This window comes from Phyllobates terribilis, unplaced genomic scaffold (assembly GCF_046119375.1).
Source record: "Phyllobates terribilis strain yellow unplaced genomic scaffold, ASM4611937v1 Scaffold_8__6_contigs__length_399053987, whole genome shotgun sequence".
In the NCBI taxonomy this organism is placed as follows: domain Eukaryota; kingdom Metazoa; phylum Chordata; class Amphibia; order Anura; family Dendrobatidae; genus Phyllobates; species Phyllobates terribilis.
The window spans coordinates 180,208,825-180,224,327 of record NW_027362768.1 but is presented as its reverse complement, the minus strand read 5'-3'; the positions used below and the strand labels follow the sequence as shown (position 1 = coordinate 180,224,327).

At 40.3% G+C, this 15,503-nt stretch overlaps 1 protein-coding gene across 8 annotated transcripts in view; it reads right to left on the bottom strand.

Moving 5' to 3' along the window:
• LRRC7 (leucine rich repeat containing 7) overlaps nucleotides 1-15,503 on the bottom strand; it is a 447,011-nt gene that overhangs the window by 30,814 nt on the left and 400,694 nt on the right. For 5 of the 8 annotated variants that reach the window (XM_073643876.1, XM_073643877.1, XM_073643878.1 and 2 more), the window contains 2 exons: nucleotides 12,828-14,487; nucleotides 5,820-5,954 (listed from right to left, as the gene is read on the bottom strand). In XM_073643876.1, the coding sequence (XP_073499977.1) occupies nucleotides 5,820-5,954; nucleotides 12,828-14,487 (1,795 nt within the window). Of the gene's footprint in view, nucleotides 1-5,819; nucleotides 5,955-6,122; nucleotides 6,159-12,827; nucleotides 14,488-15,503 lie in introns of all 8 variants that reach the window. The other 3 variants (XM_073643881.1, XM_073643883.1, XM_073643879.1) reach the window with 2 other exon arrangements.

Here is a 15,503-nt window from a genome sequence, read left to right as displayed (position 1 = left end):
ATTTGCTTGGCCAGATGACATAAAAGTGATAGAGCGATGATACATTAGCTTTGATCACGGGGCGCCATACAGTAACAGACAGACCACAGATACAGATATACAGATGGCAATATACAGTGTATCTGCTTACTATAACCTGAGGGTCTCTAGGGGAGGGTATAATAAGCTACATACATAGACACACAGTGAGGAAACAAGGAGGGTCCAGGGAAGTGAGAAATCTCATAATACATATATTAGATACTCTCCTCAATTGTATCACCAAGAAGAAAACGTGGAATCGTGGAAACCACAAGATGGAGACGTTACTGATCTGCAAATGGTCAAAAAATGGAAGCAATTTTTAAAGCCTCTCGATTTATTCAGTCTGTAGTATGAGCCACGTGCAGAAATCCCGGCATTTACAGCCTCGGCTGTTATCATTTAGATAATTAGCGGTTGTCTGAGAACTGTCCTACCGTACTGAAAGCACTTGGGCAAATCATCAAGATCCGCTGCTGGCAGCTTCTGTGAGATTGCCGACCAATGACGTCCCCAATATGAGCGATGGGAGACAAGTCTGGAGATGCTGTAGACCATGGTAGCAAGTTTAGGCCATGCAGGCTGCTCACAGTGGTACGAGGAACATGTGGCCTGACGTTATCATGTTGAAAAAGGAATCATGGGACACTTTCAGCTTCCCTCATGAAGGCCTCATTATGACACTGCTCACATGGTCTCCAGATTGATCTTTGCATCCAAGACTAAAGTGGGACTCATTGCTGAAGAGGACAAACCTCCATTTCAGCCTCCATTGCCGTCTTGTTCTGCACCATGATGGCCTTTGACAGCGGTGGCGTGAGGTCAGTGGATCCCTGTAGCTGGACATCTCACTCATAACCCAGTGTCATGTAACCGCTTTTTTTATGGCTTGTGTGGACACTGATGATTTAGTCAAGGTATGTGACATCAAAATTTCACTTGCAGTACTGAATAGATCACTACTCGCCGTTCGTCCAATCTGACGAGACCACGTGGGCAAAGTCATCAAGAGGTCTTCAAGAGGGAACGTCACACCAGTCCTACTCATGGGATTATAGTGGGGACGCAAAATGTACAATAGCTGGATCCCTCCTGACTTCATTCCACGTTCACTAATAGCTCGGTGTTACACTGATTTGGCCATGGAACCAATGGCGCGGCAATTTCTCCAAAGTGTCCCAGCAGCCGTCTTCCAACACAACTCTTGGCTGCAAGTAACTTGTGCTACTATGAGCGACCTGTGTGGCCTAAATGTGCTACTATGGCTGCAGCGTCTCAGGATTTGTCTCCCATCGAGCACATCTGGGACATCATTGGTTGGCAACTGAACAGGAAACTGCCAGCAGAGGATCTTGATGATTTGCCCGAGTGCATTCAGCCCAACAGAACCTTCCTCAGACGACCATTATTGATAGTAGATGAGGCTGTAAGTGCTGGGATTTCTGTTTGTGGATCTCATAATCCATACTGAATAAATCCAGATCTTTTGGAAAATTTGTTTCCATTTTTCTACATTAACATGTCTATCGAACCTGTGACTTTCATAATGCTATAACTTTTCCTTCTTGGTGTTGCAATTTCTGTTTGCGGAATATATACAGTTGTGCTCAAAAGTTTGCATACTCCCGCAGAATTTTTCCTTTCTTGACCTTGTTTCAGAGAATATGAATGATAACAAAAAAACTTTCTCTCCACTCATGGTTATTGGTTGGGTGAAGCCATTTATTGTCAAAGTACTGTGTTTTCTCTTTTTAAATTTTAATGACAACCAAAAACATCCAAATGACCCTGATCAAAAGTTCACATACCATGGTGATTTTGGCCTGATAACATTCACAGAATTTGTCACAAATTGATTTGAATGGCTGCTAAAGGTAACATCCTCACCTGTGACCTTTTTTTTTGTAATCAGTGTGTGCTCGTAAAAGCTGAGTGAGTTTCTGGGATCCAAACAGTCTCTGGCATCTTTCATCCAGGAACTGACGTTTCTGGATTGTGAGTCATGGGGAAAGCAAAAGAATTGTGAACGGATCTACGGGAAAAGATAGTTGAACTGTATAACACAGGAAAGGGATACAAAAAAATATCCAAGGAATTGATAATGCCAGTCAGCAGCGTGATTGAGACCAACAAAAATTTCGGCCACAACTGCCAGGAAAATTGTTCGGGTGCAAAGAAAACCCACAAATAACATCAGCTGAAATTCAGGACTCTCTGAAAACTAGCAGTGTGGCTGTTTCAAGATGCACAGTAAGGAGGCACTTGAAGAAAAATGGGCTGCATGGTGGAGTCGCCAGAAGAAAGCCATTACTGCGCAAATGCCACAAAGTATATCACCTACAATACACCAAACAGCACAGAGACAAGCCTCAAAACTTCTGGAACAAGGTAATTTGGAGTGATGAGACCAAAATTGAACTTTTTGGCCACAACCATAAACGTTACAGTTGGAAAGAGGTCAACAAGGCCTATGATGAAAGGAACACCATTCCTACAGTAAAGCACGGAGGTGGATCGCTGATGTTTTGGGGATGTTTGAGCTACAAAGGAAAAGGAAACTTGGTAAAAGTTGAAGGAAAGATTAATTCAGCCCGTTATCAGCAAAATACTGGAGGCAAATTTGCACTCATCAGCCTGGAAGCTGCGCATGGGATGTACTTGGACGTTCCAACATGACAACGATCCAACCACAAGGGCAAGTCGACCTGTCATTGGCTACAGCAGAACAAAGTGAAGGTTCTGGAGTGGCCATCTCAGTCTCCTGACCTCAGTATCATTGAGACACTCTGGGGAGATCTCAAGCGCGCAGTTCTTGCTAGACAGCCCAGGAATTTACAGGAACTGGAGACTTTTTGCCAAGAAGAATGGGCAGCTTTACCATCTGAGAAAATAAAGAACCTCATCCACAACTACCAAAAAAGTCTTCAAGCTGTCACTGATGTTAGAGGGGGCAATACACGGTATTAAGAACTGGGGTATGTGAACTTTTGATCAGGGTCATTTGGATGTGTTCGGTTGTCATTAAGATTTAAAAAGAGAAAACACAGTAGTTTGACAATAAATGGTTTCACCCAACCAATAACCATGAGTGGAGAAAAAGTTTTTTTGTTATCATTCATATTCTCTGAAACAAGGCCAAGAAAATTCTGCCGAGGTATGTAAACTTTTGAGCACAACTGTATATATAATTTTTTTCTTCAAGGTATTTTCCTAAATATAGCATCACCTATCCAAAGAAAAAGGAGAAATGCATGATTCTTGGGGGAGTAAGTCACCGGTCTGCACAACTTGACTGCACAGTAGGAGTTTAAATGGAGCAGTGGTCAATCTATCTATCTATCTATCTATCTATCTATCTAATATCTATCTATCTATCTATTATCTATCTATCTATCATCTATCTATCTATCATCTATCTATCTATCTATCTATTATCTATCTATCTATCATCTATCTATCTATCGATCTATCTATCTATCGATCTATCTATTTTCTATCTATCAATCACAGTAATTTAAATATCCATCTAATGTAACAATTTGAGTTCTCTGCAAAAACTGAACATAGATGTAGGTCACATTCTTCTATTTATCAGTGATTGCCGCTGAACTGAAGCTAATTAGACAGTATGCTTTCAGTCCAGCTAATGGAGGACAAAGATAGAGCCCAATTTATCCTAAAATGCCTGCAGAGAAGCTTCCACGTGGCTGGACACCAATGCTCAACGTCTTTCCCAGAGTAAGAGCATACAGCTTAGAAGGAAATTAACTTTTAATGTAAAAGTATATATTTTTGTATGTATTGAGGTATGGTCAGTATCTTTGTGCACTGCCCCTACTATCCATAAGATACCCATGTACTCTCACATGGTTGAGTTATCAGACATTTTTATTGTGCAGAGTATGACTGGATATTAGAAGTTCTAGAAAAAAAAACAAAAACAGTATTTCCAAATACTGAAACTTAGCTAATAGTGTTTTTCACTTTAAAATAAGTGGTTCCCAAAAGCTTTGATATTTGTCTTCAATGGTCCTGTCCCGGCTTACCCTCCTTAGTTCCTGTGCAGGCTCTTTGACGCTGCTCCGGTCTCTGTGTTTTGGCAGCTGATGTCATGCCGTCAGCTCACATCACCTCTGCAGCCAATCACTGAGCTTTGTGGTTTGAGCCATCTACATTGGTAGAATCAATGAGCTCAGTCAATCTGTCGATGTGACATCTTTACTAAAGACAAAACACAGAGACTGGCGCAGTGGTGGAGAGCCAACGATGGACCCAGGAAGGGTGAGGGGTGAGTACCTGCTTTGTTTTTCATTTTACAAGAAAAAACAGTTTGGGGGACCACTTTTCTTGAAGTGGAAAACCCCTTTAAAGCTACTTGCCCTTGGTGCAAAATATTTTTAACTTACCATCCAAAATACCTCATCATTTGTGGCCCCTATTTTCATACTGCTGTGATCCACACATATTCTTATATTACAGGGACTTTATATTTACATTGCCTACACTTTGTTCACACTTTGAGGGGCTAATCACTGACCCATGGCTGTACCTGCTAATGAATTTCCTTTACACTCAAATACAACAGGACATACAATGCCTTCATAACAATACCTCTAAAATATATAAAACTTAGCAAATACATGAATTTTGGCCTTCTTAAAGTGCCTTTACACCCAACTGCTGAATCTCCCAGGTCTAAATGGGAAAGGAAATGTCAGGGACATTGAAAACCAGTTAGTAAGTATTGTGATGTCCTATTTTTTAACCCTCGCTTTTTCATGCCCTCTTTGCAACAGCTACTCATTATGTTTATTGTCTTTATTAGCATCACATGAAGATATTAGTTAGTAGCTTAGTTTAAATCTTGAGGTGAATGCTGACCCCATGGCCTTTCTTGAAATGACACAATATCTGGTGGCAGGGAAAAATCTAAACACAACTAAACATTATTATAAAGTTGGTCTGGCCTATCTAAACCTAATGTGCATGAGAAGTTCTGATCACATATGCAACATAGTCTCTATTCATAATAGCAGCCATTCCACTTTGACGCATCCATTGATTACAAATAAAAACAGCACCCCCATCTTTTTGACAGCTAGAATAGCGCTGCATGTTTCTGTACTTTTTACATGATATGTTATGGAGAAGCCAACAGAAACCCCTAATGCAAATGTGAATCAAGTCTTACTTCACATGCACCTGTTCAGCAAATGAGCAACTCTTTACATACTAGCCTCATAAGCTTTGCTGCACCTTCTGCTGATGCTAGCATCATTTTAGGACATTAGTCAGAACCGTAGATTAAAAGCATATGCTACAACAATGAGGTGAATGCAGTCCCCATGGTTGTCCCTAAAATCATCTCTATAGACAATCCTGGGGTATACACTGCCCCCATGGCTGTCCCTAAAATTACTATGTACAATATTGAACAGCTGATACCTTGCACAATAAATTTGCCAGATGATCTCATTGTATGACGTAACTGATATGTGAGGATTTTTAAAAATGTTTCTGTGAAAATATTGCAATCACTGCAAAATAAAAAATTCCAGAGTATTAATTTGTCATTAAAATCTCTCATTGTTGTCTCCAAATGGGAACATATTTCTAATCAGAAGCTAAATATGTGTTATAAAGCTGACTCTTTTACAAAACCCTACAGCTGGGAAAACAGCAAATGATCACAATGCTGCGCACTAGCAGCTCTCAGGGATCTTATTTGCAATGAATCTGACTCTTGACAATGTTTTGTAGAATTATTTAGATCTATGCTCGTTCAGCCATATACTTACGTAGTAGAGAGGTATATCTTGGTAGTTAGCTGAGTGAGGCATGGTATAAGTCATGCTTTTGCCATCATGCATTGCTGGGAGGTTTCCAGAGTGCAGCATGCCAAGGCTTATGGTGTTGTGCTTATAAGCAGCATTCTGAATGGAGGAGACAATGGGGTGACAGGGTATGAACACACATGCTGCACTTCAAACTGCACAAACAAGGCTAAAAGAGTTAACAGAGGTGAAGCACAGTCTGGGTTAGACATTAGCAAACAAGGATCATAACACACTGATACATTACAATAAGACTGATACACTTACAGAACTGACATAGAGGGATCCATTCTGTTTAACCGCCTGGAAAACCACAATGCAGGATTTAGTGATAACTGGTGAAAACTCACAATACGGAATAACAGTCCGGTAATAAGAATTATGTGTAGAAAATAATACAAGGTAATGGAGCAAAGCTTATCCCAAACTCAAGTAGAGACTCATTCTCTATATTCCCATTATACAAAACATTCTTGTACATAGGGAGCAGTATTATAGTAGTTATATTCTTGTACATAGGGGGCAGTATTATAGTAGTTATATTCTTGTACATAGGGGGCAGTATTATAGTAGTTATATTCTTCTACATAGGTGCAGTATTATAGTAGTTATATTCTTGTACATAGGGGGCAGTATTATAGTAGTTATATTCTTGTACATAGAGGGCAGTATTATAGTAGTTATATTCTTGTACATAGGAGCAGTATTATAGTAGTTATATTCTTGTACATAGGAGCAGTATTATAGTAGTTATATTCTTGTACATAGGGGGAATTATTAGAGTAGTTATATTCTTGTACATAGGGAGCAGTATTATAGTAGTTATATTCTTGTACATAGGGGGCAGTATTATAGTAGTTATATTCTTGTACATAGGGGGCAGTATTATAGTAGTTATATTCTTGTACATAGGGGCAGTATTATAGTAGTTACATTATTGTACATAGGAACAGTATTATAGTAGCAATATTCTTGTATATAGCGGGCAGTATTATAGTAGTTATATGTTTGTTCATAGGAGCAGTATTATAGTAGTTATATTCTTGTACATAGGAGCAGTATTATAGTAGTTATATTCTTGTACATAGGGGCAGTATTATAGTAGTTATATTCTTGTACATAGGGGGCAGTATTATAGTAGTTATATTCTTGTACATAGGGGGCAGTATTATAGTAGTTACATTATTGTACATAGGAACAGTATTATAGTAGCAATATTCTTGTATATAGCGGGCAGTATTATAGTAGTTATATGTTTGTTCATAGCAGTATTATAGTAGTTATATTCTTGTACATAGGAGCAGTATTATAGTAGTTATATTCTTGTACATAGGGGCAGTATTATAGTAGTTATATTCTTGTACATAGGGGGCAGTATTACAGTAGTTATATTCTTGTACATAGGAGCAGTATTATAGTAGTTATATTCTTGTACATAGGGGGCAGTATTATACTAGTTATATTCTTGTACATAGGGGCAGTATTATAGTAGTTATATTCTTGTACATAGGGGCAGTATTATAGTAGTTATATTCTTGTACATAGGGGGCAGTATTACAGTAGTTATATTCTTGTACATAGGGGGCAGTATTACAGTAGTTATATTCTTGTACATAGGAGCAGTATTATAGTAGTTATATTCTTGTACATAGGGAGCAGTATTATAGTAGTTATAGTCTTGTACATAGGGGGCAGTATTATAGTAGTTATATTCTTGTACATAGGGAGCAGTATTATAGTAGTTATAGTCTTGTACATAGGGGGCAGTATTATACTAGTTATATTCTTGTACATAGGAGCAGTATTATAGTAGTTATATTCTTGTACATAGGGGCAGTATTATAGTAGTTATATTCTTGTACATAGGGGGCAGTATTATAGTAGTTATATTCTTGTACATAGAGGGCAGTATTATAGTAGTTATATTCTTGTACATAGGAGCAGTATTATAGTAGTTATATTCTTGTATATAGGGGGCAGTATTATATTAGTTATATTCTTGTACATAGGGAGCAGTATTATAGTAGTTATATTCTTGTACATAGGGGGCAGTATTATAGTAGTTATATTCTTGTATATAGGGGGCAGTATTATAGTAGTTATATTCTTGTACATAGGGGGCAGTATTATAGTAGTTATATTCCTGTACATAGGAGCAGTATTATAGTAGTTATATTCTTGTACATAGGGGGCAGTATAATAGTAGTTATATTCTTGTACATAGGAGCAGTATTATAGTAGTTATATTCTTGTACATAGGAGCAGTATTATAGTAGTTGTATCTTTGTACATAGGAGCAGTATTATAGTAGTTGTATTCTTGTACATAGGAGCAGTATTATAGTAGTTATATTCTTGTACATAGGAGCAGTATTATAGTAGTTATATTCTTGTACATAGGAGCAGTATTATAGTAGTTGTATTCTTGTACATAGGAGCAGTATTATAGTAGTTATATTCTTGTACATAGGAGCAGTATTATAGTAGTTATATTCTTGTACATAGGAGCAGTATTATAGTAGTTGTATCCTTGTACATAGGAGCAGTATTATAGTAGTTATATTCTTGTACATAGGAGCAGTATTATAGTAGTTATATTCTTGTACATAGGGGCAGTATTATAGTAGTTATATTCTTGTACATAGGAGCAGTATTATAGTAGTTATATTCTTGTACATAGAGGGTAGTATTATAGTAGTTATATTCTTGTACATAGGGGGCAGTATTATAGTAGTTATATTCTTGTACATAGGGTGCAGTATTATAGTAGTTATATTCTTGTACATAGGAGCAGTATTATAGTAGTTATATTCTTGTACATAGCAGCAGTATTATAGTAGTTATATTCCTGTACATAGGGGCAGTATTATAGTAGTTATATTCTTGTACATAGGAGCAGTATTATAGTAGTTATATTCTTGTACATAGAGGGTAGTATTATAGTAGTTATATTCTTGTACATAGGGGGCAGTATTATAGTAGTTATATTCTTGTACATAGGGGGCAGTATTATAGTAGTTATATTCTTGTACAAAGGGTGCAGTATTATAGTAGTTATATTCTTGTACATAGGAGCAGTATTATAGTAGTTATATTCTTGTATATAGCAGCAGTATTATAGTAGTTATATTCCTGTACATAGGGGCAGTATTATAGTAGTTATATTCTTGTACATAGGGGTAGTATTATAGTAGTTATATTCTTGTATATAGCAGCAGTATTATAGTAGTTATATTCCTGTACATAGGGGGCAGTATTATAGTAGTTATATTCTTGTACATAGGGGGCAGTATTATAGTAGTTATATTCTTGTACATAGGGGCATTATTATAGTAGTTATATTTCTGTACATAGGGGCAGTATTATAGTAGTTATATTTCTGTACATAGGGGCAGTATTATAGTAGTTGTGTGTATTTACTGTATAATGATCTGTACAACCAGCCTTTGAAATTATAAAAGCATATATTATATACGACATAAAGTAATTTGTTTGGCTCTGCCTCTTCTACTTAACCTGTAAGTCTTTCTCATATATCCTTGTCTGCTTTCAATTCACTGTTAGGCTATGTGCCCACGATGCAGAAAAGCTCCAGATTTTTTCCTGAGCGTTTCTGCATCTCCCTGGCATAAAAAACACATGCGGATTGTACATGCAGATTGTACATGCGGATTGTACATGCAGATTGTACATGGGGATTGTACATGCAGATTGTACATGCGGATTGTACATGCGGATTGTACATGCAGATTGTACATGCGGATTGTACATGCGGAATGTACATGCAGATTGTACATGCGGATTGTACATGCAGATTGTACATGGGGATTGTACATGTGGATTGTACATGCAGATTGTACATGGGGATTGTACATGCAGATTGTACATGCGGATTGTACATGCGGATTGTACATGGGGATTGTACATGCAGATTGTACATGCGGATTGTACATGTGGATTGTACATGCAGATTGTACATGGGGATTGTACATGTGGATTGTACATGCAGATTGTACATGGGGATTGTACATGCAGATTGTACATGCGGATTGTACATGCGGATTGTACATGGGGATTGTACATGCAGATTGTACATGCGGATTGTACATGTGGATTGTACATGGGGATTGTACATGCAGATTGTACATGCGGATTGTACATGTGGATTGTACATGCAGATTGTACATGCAGATTGTACATGCGGATTGTACATGGGGATTGTACATGCAGATTGTACATGCGGATTGTACATGTGGATTGTACATGCAGATTGTACATGCGGATTGTACATGCGTTTTCCTGCCAGGGACATGCGGATGTGAAGCGGTCTTCACATGCATTTCCGCATGCGGGTTGACAAGAGATTTTAGCATCACTTGGAAAGTGCTTGACAAATTGGTCACACAATGCGTTTTTTAAGCATTTTTGCAGCGGCAATTCCGCTGCAGAAACGCTTAAAAAATGCTTGGTAGAAGGCCTGCCATGTTCCCCAATGATAATCCGCATGTGCTGTGCACATGCTGCGGAAATTTCCGCTGTGGATTATAATTGCGGAAAAAAAACGCAGCACTACAAATTATTTTGCGGAAGCGCGGCGTTTTCGCTGCCATTGACTCGCATTGAATCGCTTAATATCCGCATCACTGCATCTGTACATGCGGAATCCATGCGTTTCAATGTGCGGATGGTACCCGGGTGTGGAGGACAGGAGACTCTCCTCCGGACCCGGGTACCATAGAACCTGTAAAAAAAAGAATAAAATAAAAAATAAATATATATTTACCTTCTGATGGCCCCCGGTGCGCTTGTCTTGGCTTATCGGCAGATCGTGGTGGACTGAAGGACCTGTGCTGACGTTGGCAGGTCCTTCAGTGTAGTGTACCGCGAGCAGCCGGCAAGCCGAGACGCATCGAATCAAGACACTGGGGGCCATCGGAAGGTAAGTAAATATTTATTTTTAACCATTCTTTCGGACACACTATATAAATCCATGCCGGTTGCATGGATTTATATAGTGTGACCAAGTTGACAAGCACTTTCCAAGTGATGATAAAATCTCTTGGAAAGCGCTTAACAACCCGCATGCGGAAATGCTTGTGAAGAACGCTTCACATCCGCATGTCCCTGGCAGGAAAAACGCATGTACAATCCGCATGTACAATCCGCATGTACAATCCGCATGTACAATCCGCACGTACAATCCGCACGTACAATCCGCACGTACAATCCGCATTTACAATCCGCACGTACAATCCGCACGTACAATCCGCACGTACAATCCGCACGTACAATCCGCACGTACAATCCGCATGCGTTTTTTCTGCCAGGGAGATGCAGAAACGCTCAGGAAAAATCAGGAGCATTTCTGCATCGTGGGCACATAGCCTAATACACAGCTACTTTGTATAAAAGCTTGGGGTGAACGTCCCATTATTTCGCTTATGACATCTCTTTTCTGGTACAATATGGCGCAACCCCAAGAAGACAGAGAGTGCCTAATTCATTGGTCATTCTGACTATTATCTGGGTGGAACGACCTTACCAGGAAAACCCGCAGTAATGAAGTGCCGAGCTGACCGACTGTTCACATGTCCATCAACAAATTGGTGGACCCTTTATCCAAGCTAGATGTAAATACCCCTATTTCCTTAATGTCACTTACACAAAGTCTTACTGTATTCTCAATCACTGAAACATTGTCATTGATTCAACCACACATATAAGGTGTTATCTTATTAAAAACCTTTATCAGGCTATTGATGGAAGTTGTGGTTTGGCAACATTTGGAAATTCACAGGTTTAAGACCACTAAGGTGAGGACATCGGAGTAAGTGGCTGACATGACAGCCCTTCAGCACTGGAATACATGGAGTAATTTCCCACTATGGCATCATGTCCAGGGTATTCATATGTTCTCTTCCCCAATCCAACCCAAAAAATACAATGCCTACTATTTGATGTCAATAGGTTATAATAGCAGGATTAATAGTATTATATACAACCGACCATGTGATATACCTGACACATTTCAAAAATGTGCAACACTAATAAAAGAGACAAAAAAAAATTCTCTAAGAAAAACTTTTTCAAAAAAGTTGCCTGAAGTTTGGCAAATCTTAAAGTTTCCCTTAAATATAAATTAACTGCTGAATATAAAGTTACTTGAGAACATTACCTAACCGCCATTCATCATCACAACAGGGGTAACGAATGGCATTTAGGAGACTCAGACACCATCCAACTTTGGAGAAAAAAACAAAAAAGTGTACAAAGTGTGTCTGAATTTCCCCTGAAAAGAACAATTACAGGAGCTTATTGTCATTGGATTTCCAGTAAATTCCACCAAAGTTACTTAATTAATGAATAATTACCATATTTAAACAGTTATTTCCCAACTTGAGAGATTTTCCCCTATCCTTAGGATTGGTTTTAGTCTACTGATCACTAGGGACTGACTATTATTAAACCCAAGAACAGGACTCAGGACTGTCCCATTAGAATGGAGCAGTGCCAGGACATGAGTACCACCTCTCTAGTCATTGTTTATAGGGCTGCCATAGACAATAGTAAAGACATCTGAGCTGGGAACCAGCAGTTGGACCCTCAGCAACCAGAAAACTGTGAATAACCATTTAAAGGGGTTGTTCATAAATAACATTGAGTGCCTATCCATAAGACAGAGGATAAATGTCTCATTTTTGAGGTTCTGGTTGCTAAAACCTACATTTGTCTTGAGAATGGGGGTCCTAAAATCCTGTGAGTGAGTGAAGCGTTAGTGAGCATGTGCGACCACCACTCCTATAGACAGTTAATGAAGCAGTGGTCGCACATGCTCAGTAATGCATCATTCCCCTTGAGGATTTTGTGACCCCTGTTTATATATACGACAATACCTTGTTGGCTTTTACAAGTTAATAAATATCTTGATAAAGAACAGATGAAAATATGAATATGTTCCATTAATGAGACGTACCCTGTCCAGTCTTCTGGCTTCTATGTGTCTGAGCAGTTGCTGTCTCCAGTCTGGCGGCATTTTATTACAGCTATCATCTACTTTTCCCTGATTCTGCCTGGTCTTCATGTCGCTGTCGGAGGTCTTGTCGCCATAGTTAACCAAGTTGTAATCAGACGGTATCTTTTCAAGCAACGCTGCCATGGTTGGCCTAGCAGAAACCGGACGGGTCTGAGCGGTCCCATAGGTCTCAGTGCTGTAGCTCCTTGCAGACAATGGCCGTCTTTGCGTGAGAGTTTTGACTTGATAGCTGCTTCCTTGAGACTTCATGTCTGGATAGGAGCTGTGATCATCCTCATAACGACCATTTCTTTTTAGAAACTGAGATTCGGCCACCGACATGCTGCTTTGTCGTTCAATAGCCCCAAGGAATGGAGGCCTGCCATACCGGTCAGTCTGTGGAAGTTCATGTGGCTCGCTCACCCTTCTATACATTTGCATCTCCGTGGCACTTGCCAAAGAGTCTGCCCTTTTCAAGAAACCTGGCCTTGATCCTTGACTTGTAAACTGAGGAGGAATGGAGTCTTCATTGACTGAAGGTTGAGAAAATGAGAACATCTGTTCCATGGGTGGGTACCCTCTGTAGGCTCTAGGGCTGATCAGATCTTTTGCCATGCTCTTCGTTTGCTGAGAAGAGTAGTCAGGGTTGTATGAAAATGGAGGAGGTACTCTCTTCTCTGGCTTTACTTCAACTGCACCCGTTGGGTTAAAACTTTGGTCAAACTGGTAGACTTTCTTGGTGGTAGGCTTCTGTTGCTGTCCTCTGCTGGTTCCGTAGCCCAACATCTCATCATCGAGCATTGGCACCGACTGACTACGAGACATACTTTGCTCCTGTAACATACCCAAGTCTGGTCTGGCATGGCTTCCATGCATGATGTTTCTTGGATCATAGTTTTGTAAAGGGATGTTGTACACTTTAAATGCCCCGATATCTATTTCATCTATACTCTGAGACTTTTTGAACCTGCCAGTCTTTATGTCCTTCATTAACGGCGAGAGTCTTTCGGTACTTTTGCTTACTGATATGGTATTTTTGGCAGACTCGGGACGGCAATGGCTATGTGGAAATACATTTCCCATGTTCCGGTTAGAGCTGGTGTCATGAAACTCCCACGATGGGCCTGAAGAGAATGTGCTTGGATTTTCTAATGACTGTGGCTTATGTTCTTTCCGTTCCGGCAATGGACTATTGACGGGGGTGGTTTCAAGTTTTGAAGGAAATGCTGTCCTGTCTTCAAATGGACTGGGAGTCCGAGTCCAATTTTGCCAAGGATTGCTTGGTGAAACATCTGCTTCTTGAGAGTTTCTCTGTGATGGCTGCTCCAACTCCAGTGGTATTCCAATAATTCGGTCTTGCCTGATTAATGGCCGCCTTCCGTGTGAGGATGTGCTTCTGGATTTTGAAGACAGCATTGGGTTACCTCCTGCATTCTCCACTGCATTTTCTTCGGCCACGAATCCTGTGTTGTCATAGTGCGAGCTGTTGTTCCAGTTTTCGGTGAATGAGTCGTTGAGGTTCTGGCGGTCATTGCGCTGCTGAAGATTTCCTATAGGAGCTGTCTCCCGCTGGCTCAGCAATGGCTTTGTTTCAAGGGGTTGTGGGAAGGACTGGGTCAGTCTACAAAAACACAGAAAAAAAATATCAGTTCCCATTATGTATTCTTGTAACCGGACACAACCTGCACCACCTTGACCACAGAAAATGCTTTTTTTTTTTCCAAAAACAGCACCACTCTTGTCTTTGTGGCCTTATCGGATATTGCAGCTTCCTCCTGCTCTGCACAATCTATTTAAAGGGTTGCTCCAGAATCACTCACTTCCACATCAGCAGCACTAATGATATCCCATTGACAAGTGATGGCCAGGATATGTGCACGGCTAGCATGAATTGCGCCCCTGTCCTATTCATTAGTATAGGATGAATGCAGGGTTGGACTGGCCCATCAGAGAACTGGAGAATCCTCTGGTGGGCCCTGGCTTCTCCTCCAGGAGAGTTCATAGTGCAAACCTTGCAGCAGCTATGGGGCTCTTGAGTGCGGGGAAAAAGGTGGGCCCTCAGAATCAAATCCTCTGATGGGCCCAATGTTCTTCAGTCTGGATGCATCCTTATCATCGATCGCTAATCATAAGAGGTGCTGTGGATGCCGGCAGGTTGGAGCAGGTTTGCAGACCATTGATACAGTGGCCACTCACTACTGATGTCCTGTGAATCATTTTGCTCAACTCTTCTACATGGGCAGCCGGTATCACGCTCCTGACCTGCTCATTAGACTAGGATGCCTGCACCACACCTAACGAGACCTGATGAGAATCTGCTCTGTGCTGTGGACATAATCCATACCGCTTACCTCCCAATGTGGAAGTGAGAAGCCCTGGAGCTACTAAGGTGTGGGTGAGAGGCTTTTTCTGTCCTAGTCATCCACAGCAGGTTGTCCATTCTAGCGACCAGGATCAGAGCTAGTTCCAATCCCAGCTGTTTCTTGCTTCATGCAATAGGATGGCCACTTGCATGGCATCAGAGTAGGACCTGAGCCACTGCCATCAAAGCTGGTTCCAACCCTGGCTATTAGACCAGTGTCACCTACTATAATAGCCGGGATCAGAGCTGGTTGCAATCCCAGCTGTTAGAGCAGG